This window comes from Pavona decussata, unplaced genomic scaffold (genome assembly GCF_977016875.1).
Source record: "Pavona decussata unplaced genomic scaffold, jaPavDecu1.1 SCAFFOLD_124, whole genome shotgun sequence".
Classification (NCBI taxonomy): domain Eukaryota; kingdom Metazoa; phylum Cnidaria; class Anthozoa; order Scleractinia; family Agariciidae; genus Pavona; species Pavona decussata.
Genome location: NW_028145538.1, coordinates 231,017 through 243,604, shown reverse-complemented (window position 1 = coordinate 243,604; position 12,588 = coordinate 231,017). Strand labels below are relative to the sequence as shown.

Sequence of the window (12,588 nt, the reverse complement as noted above, 5' to 3'; positions counted from 1 at the left end):
TTTTTTTCTTTTTTTACAAAGTGTAAATACTGGCCGATCTTTTAAAGGCTGAAATTTTCCTCTTTTTTTCGGGAAGATCGATAAAATCTGTAATAAAATGATGCTAAAACTGAAATTAACCCCTATGCTGTTTTTTGTTTCTTACAACTAAGCTTTGCACTGAAAACTAAAAAACGCAAGATGCGAATTCAAAACTGCGCACGCTCGCATCACACGTAAGCTTCAACCGAATATGATTGGCTGAGGTCTGCGCGCGCGTTTTTCTTCCTTTGTTACATCACAAAGGAAAGCTTTTACTCGCAAAACAAAAAACACTCGATTCAGACGTGTTTTATTGAAGAGAGAAAACTTTGCCAACTAAATCGAGATGGGAAGTGCTTTCAGTTCTTTTAAAGAACAGAGAAATGAGAAAAAGGATCTTCAAAGGTATGTCGGCCTGCTGTTTCATTTTAAATCATTTATTTCAAAGATCTTTCAGTATAATTTGCCTTGAAGAAAATTGGTTGAACTTCGTTTGCGATCTTGGTCGACAAAATGACTTGCTCCTTCTGCCAGCTTGCCATTTGTACATTATATTTGAAAGAGCTCGTTAAATTTCATTTCTTCGATTCAGCTGCTAGCCTGAGCATTGAATGAGAGTAACTAGCTGAAATATTTGCCTTAACGTTCCGCGTGATGCAGAAGAATTTGTTCTTACGTAGCCCCAGTCTCCATGGTTAGTAAACGCGAAACGCCAGGCTTTTCATGGGCGAATTTGTGGTATAAAAAAATAAATTTCAAGAAAAAAAATATACTACAGCTTCATTGTTGTTACAGTGCAGTCAACTTCACTGCTTCATAATAAAGTCCGTTCCTTCCAGATTTCCGGGTTGTCAATAACAAAAATAATTTGCTATAGCCACAGAGTAGGCAGGCTCGCTTAAATGTTACCTCTACGAAGTTATACATCATTTACGAAATGATCGGTCCGACGGACAAGAACTGGGAAATATTTAGATCAGTTTAGATCGAAAATAGTGTCATTGCTGACATACTATTTTTGCTTTCAATGTAGGAAGCGAAAGCTTCACGGTTCCATGACTGAATCGCAGAGGACGGAGATTATAAAAATGAAAGCTCAAATGGAGCAAAAAATACAGGCTCTGAAGCAACAAATTTACCTCGAAGAACGAGCATTGATTGCCAGAAGTAACAATCCTCAACAGCTGGCCAAGGATGTCGGGTATGAGCGCCTAGTATTTTTGGCGAATGTTCCTCAGTTTTAGCAAATTAGAAGGCGAAATCTTCCTTTAAAATACCACTTTCTTATATCACTGGCAAAATCACAAAACAAACAACAACAACAATACTTTATTTCACATTTCTTTAAAACATGATAGAAAGGACGATGGTCCGTAGACATTAATAGAGAGCTTGAGTAGCAGGCGTTTTTAAGCTCATGAACGACAAGGACGTTGCGCGATCGTCGATCGAGTACGGTGTTTTTTGGCGCCAAAAGTGGGAGTTTAAGTAGTCGAAGTTTTGCAAGTATGGACGTCTTCAACTCTTCGCTGCAGATAAGCTTATCTATTATATAGACATGAGTATTTTAGTGGAAAATACACCACTCGTAAAATTCATACGAAACTACACCTGGGACCCGAGTGGCGTATTTTCCATATCCCCACTAGTGAGGATATTGATGACGTCATTTTCCCGCTTTTTCACGGTTGTTTGTGCAAACAGTCGATGAATAATGGCGAGCGATAGATAAAAAGAAAATTATACGGTGGCTTGAAGATATGAATTTTATTTTCTCGTTTTAAAAACAATGTTTTACTCACTCGCGCGTAAAAATATTGAAATAAATAAGGTTTGCAAACTCTCGGTGCGAGGTTACCAATCTTGTCATCTAACTGTATTTACAGGTCTATTTGATATAGTGCGTTTGCATATGCGCATATTTCTGTTGCGTTCCTTTCTTTTCCTCACACTTTTGCAGGTCACTCCAATCGGCCATAAAGCATAAAGAGGTATCAGGCCTCCAAGATGACCAGTCCGAACACTTAGAACGACAGAGACTAATGCTTGAAGCATGCCAGTTCGCGCAGTTCGAAAGAGAACACCCGCTTGAAAAGTGGACCGTGGTCTCGCTACCTAACCTGTCCACCTACGCGGGCTCTTTTGAGAAGTGTCACCTAAGGCGCTGGGAACTTTGAACATCGGACAATCCCTCGAAAACTTTGAATTGTAAACATTGGATAATTAGGTAGCTTATTAAGCTTTGAAATGCCTCAAGCCGTAAAAAGAGATGCTAAATAGTCTTGACAGAAGCCCGTTATAAAGATAACTGTTTCTGACATAGAAAGTACAAGAATTGTTAAAAAAGGGAAAATGTAAATATAATGATTTTGAATTCATGAACAAAGGAACGTATAAGTTATTTAAAAGAGGTTTTAACCCACTGGTCATGTCATAAGCCTGACAACAGTCAAGTAAAACGTGGAACTTCAGTAGATGGTATGGTTGTTATTGACCATCTACTGGCGCTCCACAATTTACTTGGTCAGTACAGAGAAATGTGGGGGCACATCAGGTTGGTAGTGGACTGATCACCTTAAGAAGAAGAAGAAGAAGAAGAAGAAGAAGAAGAAGAAGAAGAAGAAGAAGAAGAAGAAGAAGAAGAAGAAGAAGAAAAGAAGAATGGGGGAGCCACTTTTCCTCTCTTGCAACTAGTAGCTTAATCCCGGAGGAACCAGAGGATGGGATCGGATGTCAGCATATAGAGAGCGCCTCTAGCTACCGCCTCAGTCCGTATATGATCTCACCCCACCCACCCAGACCAATAACGGCTCTAATCAGATAGACCTTGACACCGGGAACTCCACGCCCTACTCTTTTCGAACTGCAGTGCCACTGGTTCTTTAACGTCCCACAGATTACTATTAGGAACAAGTGTTGTGAGACGGGACCTACGGTTTATCGTCCTCTAGAAAGTCTAACTATTTGAAGATGTCATTACAAAGGCAACACTTTCTCCTTAGTTATTTGAAGACCTTGAGTGTTGGTCCGGCCGGGGTTTGAACCCACAACCTCCCGCACGGTAGTCCCGTACTCTACCAACTGAGCTAGCTGGTCGGCGGTCATCTTAAATTTTTTTCAATCCCCCCTTCCCCCCCCCCCCCCCCTCCAAATTACTGCTGTTCCACACCTCTTCGTCTTCTTTGTAAACAATGTAAAAGTCACCACCCCAAAAGAGCCTGAGATGTTTGTCATGGGACTGCAAACCTATGATGAGATTTTTGGATTGCATTTCACATCAAAATCGTGAGGAGATTTTATTCGGGTGTATTGAATGCGTTGCAGTAGTGTAACACCCATTTAAGGTGGTGCATGGGCCATACTCTTGGAAATGTTTCGTGCAATTTGTATTGCAGTATGTTTGCATGGAAAACACTTATTGTATGGACCTACCTACAATGTAAAATCGTATTTATTTTCGTTGAAACAGTTGTTGGAAAGAGTAGAACCAATCTGTACTGCTCGTAATAAACCATAGATAAAACTGCGAAAATTGTCAGTTGCAGTGTATGTTATACTAGAAAGTTTTCTTCATGCGACAAACTCTGAAACCGATTGGAACTGATTTACCAGTTACCTTAAAAGCCTTTGCGTTGAAAAATAATAACGTGATTGAGTTAAATGTTCAAACCGCTGCTCGCGCTCACCTAAATTGATTGGCTGATGGAAGTTCTTTATCGCGCCTTCTTGTTCTTTTATGACGTCACAAGGGGAATTTCCTAGCAAAAACTAAAATCGGTTGTTTCGGGCCTTTTTCTTCTCGCGTTTTGCAAGAAAAGAAAATCAGTTAGCAATATAATGGTGAGTGCTTTCAGTTGCTTGCGAACAGAAGAAAAAGCGAAACGTGAAAGCACAAAAACCTCCTTTCTTTTATTGTATATTAGAATTTCTGTTTACAGTGTGGTTTAAATAACGTTATGTGATTAAATTAAATAAAAGTCTTTTGTGTGTAATGCTGACTTCGTTAAGTACAAGTAATCACCTTCTTAATGTAAACATTGCTTGTAACGGACGTAAAAATGAAACAGTAATTAGTGTATGAGACTACACTAGGAAGCTGATGCGGTATATCCTCGACTTTTTTCACGGTGAACTAAGAAGAAATTTTTTCTCTTTTTTGACGTATAACAAAAGAAAACTGAAACAGTAGGTATGTCTTTAGGTGTCCAGAATAAAACAATGTATTTGTTCATGGCTCCTGATTTTATTATTATTATTTTGTTTTACAAGTTATACTTGACATTTTTTACTTAAATGATATTTACACGCGAGAGAAGGAACAGAAGCAACCAGAATAAGGAAAAAAGAAATGCTAGATTTCAACCCCTTTTCTGCTTAGTTCAGGTAAAGACCGCTTAACATACATATCTAAGGGCGCTTTCATTTGTTAGAACTGACAGGCCAGACCGGCCAGTCTGTAAAGCGAATGCGTCATTTTGAATGGATGGTGCTGTAAAATCTTGGAAAATAATCACTCTGAAACTGGTACGTCCTATTTTGAAGAAATTCGAAGGACGAGGATAAAACTTATCCTTCAAATTGGTACATTCCATTTACGAACTGACCGGTCTGGCCGGCCAGTTCTGACAAATGAAAAGCGCCCCAACTGCCAACGAGGGATCGTGCTCTCAGTGAATTAGACACTTGTAACAGACATAGGCATAGAATTGCACGAAAATGCATTTTAACTAACATTTTAACCCAGTGTAGAAGAGGCCTCTTTTCCGTTGTTTTCACTGAACTGACGGGCGCAAGGAAAAGAGACCTCTGCCCTGGGTCGAAACAGACTTTAGCCCCATTCACACCAACAAAACATGTTTAATTAAACCAGCTTTAACAAAATTAAAATTGATAACAGAAAGCTGGACCATTGGCTTCGACATAGGATTCAAGTAAACTTTAACTTATGGTTTCATTTGGGCTAAATACGGTAGTCGACAAAAATCCAAAAGAAGCTTTTATGAAGGAAACAATTTTAAACTGTGTTTAACTAAACAGCTTTTAAACGTGTTTAAGCCTTGGTGTGAATGGGGCATTCGATTCAACCGCCGTCCGTAGTTGTGGACGACGCTTACAAAACGCATGCTCCCTGTATTGGTTGCTGACCGTAACGTGAGCCCACTGTCTTTAGCGCATTCGTTTACAGTTACTCCGCTGTCATTTAGTGAGCCCGCATAGAAACATGGTATCACGTGACGGTTCAGTCGCTAGGTAACCGTGGCGCATGCTCAACACAGTCCGTTTCGGCCCAGGGCAGGTCTCTTTTCCTCGCGCCCGTCACTTCAGCGATAACAACGGAAAAGAGGCCTCTGCTAGTGCTTAAGGAAACGTTTTATTCGCTTTATTGAGTAATTTGAGTTTTATGTTTTTGCTCAGCTCAAATTGCCAGGTTTAGAAATCCCATACAAACATATCTTTTTAATGTAATTGATATGCAAATTTCAGCAAAGTTTATGTTAGGGTGACCTTTAGTTAGACACAAACCCTAAATGGTTTTCAATGAACACAATGAAATGCTAGCAAAATGTCCTTGTATAGAACGACAGTAAAATTCACTTTACAATGAAATCAGTGCATTAGACATGCAGTAACCACCCCCCCACTCACCTACCAACCTCTCTGTTCTCCTTCATTACTTTGATGTTTTACTTTCCGTACTCTTGTCATGAAATATGTCTCTGATCTCCTTGGAAACACCCATCACTCTCTTTGAGCTAGAGAGCCCTTGAGGACCTTGCGTTGCGTTTGTTCTGTTGGTTTCCAGTATTTTGTTGGGCTCGCTGTCAATTTCGGGAGGGCAAGACTGGGCAGCGGCTGCTGCCACCGTCTCTTCCTCTAGACGCATTCGTTCGTAATTTTCGTACGCTTCTCTTAGAGGCTTTATCATGACTGGGTTAACTTGAGGAAACAACTGTAGAGAAAAGTTAACGGTTGGTGAGGTATCCTAACCCCAAAACACAGCTAGAGTTGTGCTGATCCAGTGGATTCGAGATTAGACTCTATTCTTTTGAAACAACAAACTATTTTTAGCTACGACTAGACTTCCGGCAATCCGGTGGACTGCATATATGTTATTGAACTATCGTGAGGTCCGTATTCAGAAATCAAAACGCGAAATAATTTTTTACACTACCCACTAAAACTAAAAAAATATAAACATAACAACAGAAAACGTAACCAGGAAAAACAGTAATTTGGTGAGTTAATCGAGCAATATTTCCAAGAAACTAAGCTGATTTCGGTGACGCTGGGTCTCTCCGAGTGCAAACGTATTTGCACTCTCGGTAAGCGACAGCATTAAGTAGAGTTTGAGGGCCTGCATTGGTCAGCAGAATTAATTACCGGTTAAAGGTTCGGGGTAAGGAGTCAGTAGGGAGCTTAAGCACAGACGTTCGTGAGCCACGGACGGCAACCGGAAATGTTACCTTTTTGGCGCGTTTTTGCTCCTCACAAAGGACGGGAAAAGCTATTGTTGACTGATGGAGCGTGATGGCGAACGTACTGAGACTGGGCTTTGACGCCATCACGAACGTGATGGCGTCAAAACGTTCCAGCATTCGACGTCCAGTTGCCGTCCGTGGCTCACGAACGTCTGTGCTTAAGCTCCTTACTAGTGAACGCCAAACTCGCACGTCACTATACTTCGTTCCAACACCATGCGTCGTCACTTGTGTAAAGTGGATACAGCTATTTCGACAAAGGTTGTCTAAAACAGCGTTAAAGCGTACGCGACAATGCGGAAAGGTAGTCTGAGAAATACCCAATAAATTCCAATAAAAGCGCAGAATCCATAATGTCTCGACCATATAGCGAAGACTTGAGATGGCGGGCAATATGGATTCTGAGCTTTTATTGAAATTTATTGGGTTATTCCCAGACCTCCTTTCGGCATTATCGCGTACGCTTAGTTTACGCTTTTTTGGACAACCTTTGTCGAAACAGCTGTTTACTATAACGAACTTTGGTTCTCAAAACATTTGCACATTAGGCTGACGGTGGATGAGTCGGGGAATGCGTCGCTCGGTTTGGAAATCAAAATTTGTATTAAGTCACAGAATAAATGCCGCAACAAGTTCGAGCTCCCGGAGGTAGAATTTGTATAAAATCTTTATGGTTACTGACCGAAAAACAGCACAAATTATAGAACCGGGCGTAAGACACACGTAATTTTAAAACGCAGATCCAAACATGTTTAGGCTGTTAGTGTGAATGTACTTCATTCAACCCGTACCTTGTTCAACAGCTCGAACAGCGGAATCAACACAAACTTGATGAAGCCGGTCTGTGCAGTGGGCTTACTGACTTTATCCCGATCCATGAAAGGAGCCACAGGGAGACCCTCCGATTTTTCACGATCGCTCTGCAAATAGAGCAATTAGTAAATAAAGGATACCCGGGGATTTATGAAGTTAAGATGAATCATAGGGCACGGTTCTGACACCGTACCTGTCAAGGCGACAGATTTCAACTAAGCACGACAAAACGTCAATGTATACACTCAGTTGTTAAATCGTTGTCCTGTGCAAACTGTGAATCGTAAGCGATACGACCAGGTGGAATTATGGATAGTTTAATTAACATGCGCATCTTTCGTGGCTTTTTTTCTCTTTGTCCGCGAGCAATATGCGTGAACTGTATACCCCAAAAACCTTACGTGCTTTTATTTGCAAACAACACGAATAAGCTTATAGGCTCCCAGAAAGCTATTGGATCTTATCATTCCCGGATTATACCTCAAGTTTAAGTGACAACATTATATCAATCGAGTGTATACAGCAGTGTTTGCCACATAATACATCACATGGATGTAAACGTAATGTTAAGAGATTCCACGGCAAAAAGGTAATTAATTTCGTCCCTGATATACTACTTTTAAGACTGAATTAGGATAACTAGGTTGCGCTCACCAGCCAATGTCCGAGTAGTTCTACCCTCGAAGTTTCACGTTCAAGCGATTTTCTTGATGAAGAACAGGTGAAACATCTTACCCCCATAGGCATCATTGGGCTGTCATGTGCGGTTGCTCACTTTGGGCAATTCAATTCAATTTTTATTTTTCACACGTACAACGAGATTCAGTACAATACATAAAAAATATGCGCAAAAATGCGCAACCACCCATTAATGCACTCGTCTGCGAAAGCTAGCGCTGATTAAACCTCTTATGGATTAATGTCCATATAACGACGCGCCATTTCCTTTCCCGTTCTAGGTAGAGTGGGAGTGCTTTTGGACTGGTACTACCGTGCTTTATGTATGTTCTGTTGTTCTGGTGTTTTGTTAAATTTCATTCATACCTGCATGAAGTACTCTTCCAGTAGACAGTCGGCCCAAGGCTCTGAGACATCCATGGGTCGCACTTCATTTGAAATGTCGCAACACTTGATGAGAATCTTCTTGAGCTGCTCAAAAGAAGGTGACAGTGAAAACTCTCGATCAACACTGTTTGGTTAAATTTTCAGTGGAATATACAATAGCTAAATAAATGTTTCATTCAATCCCTCAAATTAACGTTATATTCTCACTTTTGAGCCCATGGGTGAAAATTGCTAGTGTATAAAGTGTAGCCAGGCATTAAACGAATAGTAAAGATGCTGGGTAATTTCTAGACTGCAAAACAGTTTTTTTTTTCGCGAATGCGCGAATCCGCGCGCAAAGCGCGAGCCTACCACGCCCGCAGGGTGTGGGAGGCGTCTCTCCCCAGTCTCACTCTACGTTTCCACCCTCGCTTCAGACCTTTCGCTTGACGAGACCTCGCATTTCGACCAAACGCCAAAAAACGACTGTTTTTCAGTCTATATATAGGTAATTTCTAGCTTAATTGAATTGTACAATTTCCACAGCAATGCTCATTACACTTTTTCTTTATAAGAACATTTTTGATAAGAACGTTGAGACTGAAATTAACTAAAATTTTAAAAGAACATGCTAAGAACATTACCCAGGCTGAGATTGCGAGAAGTCTCTCTTTTGCTCGAGAATACGCGGGGTTCTGCTAGACTGCTCGCAGTCTAGCTGAGAGTCTGTTAAGAACATTATTTTGACCAAATGTTTTAAAAATGAACAGTATTAATACGGATACATGTAAAAATTTAGTCTATACAGACCAACTTGACACAGCATTACGGCACATATTGCTCTTTGATAGGTGTCTTGGTCACCTTGGCCATCTCCGCATAAATTCATTGAAATACTATACCAGGTATCTTATAAGAGCACCTTTTAAGAGCATCTTAAAATTGCCAAAAATATAAGAACGTTCAGCCTCAGGCCCAAAATTACACTTTCGTATAAAAAAGAGTGCCCGTTGAAACTTTGCAATTTGGTTAATAAATGTGAGACCATCTCTGTCATGTATGCACCTTATGCAGTTGCGAGAAGAAAAATTGGAAAATATTCAGGCTTGAACGGGATTTTAACCCATGCCTCTGCGACACCGGTGCGGTGTTCTAGTAACTGAACTATAAAGCCAATTGGGAGGTAGTAATTACATGAGTTCGTAAGCCTGCTTTTAAAAGTTGCGTACACAGCTGCGATGACCTGTCATTTATTTATTTTATCCGCAGTTCAAATATATGAACTTCAAATATTTCACTTCCATCTAGCAATCCGAGGGAGTCAAAGTTCCATTGATTATTTTTCCTTTCTTCACCTCCTCCTTACACTCACCGAGCCAACGTAATCAGCATTGTTAAAATCAAAGGTGTCGAGTTTGCTTTTAAAGTGCTCCACTATCTCACTGTGTCTTGCCATGTCCGTAGCTAAGATCAGCGTCACAATTTCCTATAAAAAAAACAATGAACAGTAAGGTAGGCTGTATCCGACCTTAGGTTAAATTTAAATTACGTAGCTTACATATAAATTTGCGTTTGTTTACTTCTAAAACGATTTTTAAATTTTACAAAAACTCGATGTGCGTTTTTCTTGTATTTCCATCCAGTTAATATTTGCATGGGCACGCATTCATTCAATTCCACAAGCGCGCGTGTTTTAAACTTCGTGTATGCAACTGTTTCTCCAACAGTTCACTCATGCAGGGGCTATTATCGAAACGTCCAAACAGGACAGGAACAAATTTAAGTACATTTACATTTACTTTTTCCATCATAGCAATCCAGATGCTTTTGAGCCAATCGGGGACAAAAGCAAATCAAGCGTAAGTTAACGTGCAGTGTCCTCTATCTTTGCTTCCCTATTTTTGCATCTTTCAACGCGCTTGGCATCTGTCAGCATATGTCGATGGGCGTTGCCCCAGTTGCATGTCTTTCCCAGGCCTGGCACCGGTTAGTTGTTTCCCACACATGACTGTAGTTACATATTTTCCCTCGTTGGCACCACTAGCATGTTGTCCCGCGTTTAACAGCAGTTGCTTGTACCGCGTTAGGCACCAATTAATGCAAGCCGGTGCATGTTATCCCGCGTCTGGCACCAGTTGCATGTTATTCCACGTTTGGCTCTGGGAGGGTACATTGTTTCCCGCGTCTGATACCAGTTGCATGTTGGTCCACGTTTGGCTCTGGGTACATTGTTTCCCGCGTTTGACACTGGTTCAACGTATTCACTACAAGTTCCGAATGGCGTCAGATGGGCTATTTTTACGAGCGTTTTATTTGATTATGAGATAAATTGCTTAAATTTTTAGTTTGAGTTGCATTTGTCTTTTATTGCTTGTAAAATGTTGAAAGCCTTGAGTACCTATCACACTCTCGATAAAAATAAAAAACGAAGCGAAATTCTAAAGACAACGAGAGTGAATATATAAGTTGAGAATAAACATAGCTGTCACCTGGCGTATCTTCTTTTGGTCCTCTTTACTCATGTTGGAGAATATATTGCAGTCAGGCTGAATAGTGTAAAAATAATCACACGTTGAAACTCTTAGCAAGGGAATCAGTGAAGATACGTAACATACTTGATCTGTTAACCACAACTCTGTGCAAACTTAGGAAGTTATTTTAACCCTTTAGTTAAGGAAAGAAATTACCTTCACAAACTCATTGATAATTCATGAAAAGAAAACAAGGAAAATCACCACTTTGAAGGAGGTTGATATCTTGATTATCTTAATTATCTAAATTATAATTAACTTAAGTGAACTTATTATTACATAAAATTTGGTGAACCTATGCTTTGAATTTCTCCAATACTAGTGGTTTGAGAAGCTATCTAAAACACTCGGAAATCAGATGAAACACTATTCCTTGTGTTTCATATATTACCTAAACGCATTTGCCTGTTTCCACAAATTATTTGACCAATAGTGAAAGTAAGTTAAACTGGCCGTGAAAGCTGAAGAGCATTAGCCTTTAGCCTGAGTTTCCACAGCAATTCACGATTTCCATATTGTCACTCGTGTTGAAACTCCTGGGTGGTATACAGCTAAAGTTTTAATGCCATTTATTACTTTTTTCTAAATTGGGATGGATAAATCACTCTTTTTTATTCGCGTAATTTTTATCTATGATTATAGATTAAATTTACATTTTTCATGGTTACCAGATCTTACCAACTGTGACCATAGCCACTTCTTCACGTTAACGGCAGTAAATAAATCCTGTCCTATCTTATCTTGTCTTATCTCATCTCATCTCATCACATCTCATTTCATGTCATGTCATGTCATCTCATTTCGTGTCATGTCACGCTATGTCATGTCATGTCATGTCATGTCATGTAGTCTCATCCCACCCCAGCTCATTTCATCTCATATTATCTCATTTCATTTCATGTCATGTCACGTCATGTCATATCTTGTCATGTAGCCTCATGCAATGGGACAAACCTCCAGCGAACGTAGCGTGAAATGAGGTTGATTTTCCAACTTGGGACTGTTCAGCCGGATGGACTTAACATCAATTCATCAAATATGCGTGCGTGTTTCCAGTAGCGTATTTCAACGGTTTTCTCCACACTGAAGAAGGGTTATATACCCAAAACGTCTGTGTTTCTTTCAAACCATTTTTGACACTTTTTGATAATTATTTTTATATCAATCCAATCCGAAAACATTTTCAAGTGTCGCGCATCTCCAAGGAACTTTCCTTTCTCCGTTCATTAGTCTCATCCTAACCCATCTTATCTCATCTCATCTCATTTCATGTCATGTCACGCCACGTCATGTCATATCATGTCATGTAGTCTCATCCCATCTCATCTCATCTCATTTCATGTCATGTCATGTCACGTCATGTCATATCACGTCATGTAGTCTCATCCCATCCCATCTTATCTCATCTTATCTCATCTCATCTCATCTCCTCTCATTTCATGTCATGTCATGTCATGTCATGTCATGTCATGTCACGTCATGTCATATCATGTCATGTCATGTCATCTCATCTCATCCAAACACTTATCAGCACTGAGACACACGTACCATCCCCATGGTATGGCCAATACCGTACGCATGCGCACAACCATATCAACCCGGCAGTGGCAACTATGACCCGACGGCTATGCCATGCTGATGAGCCTCAATAAGGGAGAAACAGCTGTCCATGGCTGCCACTGCCTGGGTGATGTGGTTGT

At 40.3% G+C, this 12,588-nt stretch overlaps 2 protein-coding genes across 2 annotated transcripts in view; one reads left to right on the top strand and one right to left on the bottom strand.

Moving 5' to 3' along the window:
- Positions 1-267: 267 nt before the first annotated feature.
- On the top strand, positions 268-3,045 carry LOC146469312 (uncharacterized). Its single transcript, XM_085123327.1, has 3 exons — positions 268-426; positions 1,055-1,222; positions 1,982-3,045. Exons 1-3 carry the CDS (start codon positions 368-370, stop codon positions 2,196-2,198), a joined length of 444 nt encoding a protein of 147 aa, XP_084979453.1. The 5' UTR covers positions 268-367; the 3' UTR covers positions 2,199-3,045.
- Positions 3,046-5,692: 2,647 nt separating this feature from the next.
- Positions 5,693-12,588, bottom strand: part of LOC146469309 (high affinity cGMP-specific 3',5'-cyclic phosphodiesterase 9A-like) — a 30,112-nt gene continuing 23,216 nt past the window's right edge. Inside the window, exons 14-18 of the mRNA XM_085123336.1 lie at positions 10,847-10,903; positions 9,730-9,843; positions 8,358-8,462; positions 7,292-7,420; positions 5,693-5,971 (exon numbers count right to left, since the gene is read on the bottom strand). Coding sequence (XP_084979462.1) covers positions 5,693-5,971; positions 7,292-7,420; positions 8,358-8,462; positions 9,730-9,843; positions 10,847-10,903 — 684 coding nt within the window. The remainder of the gene's footprint in view (positions 5,972-7,291; positions 7,421-8,357; positions 8,463-9,729; positions 9,844-10,846; positions 10,904-12,588) is intronic.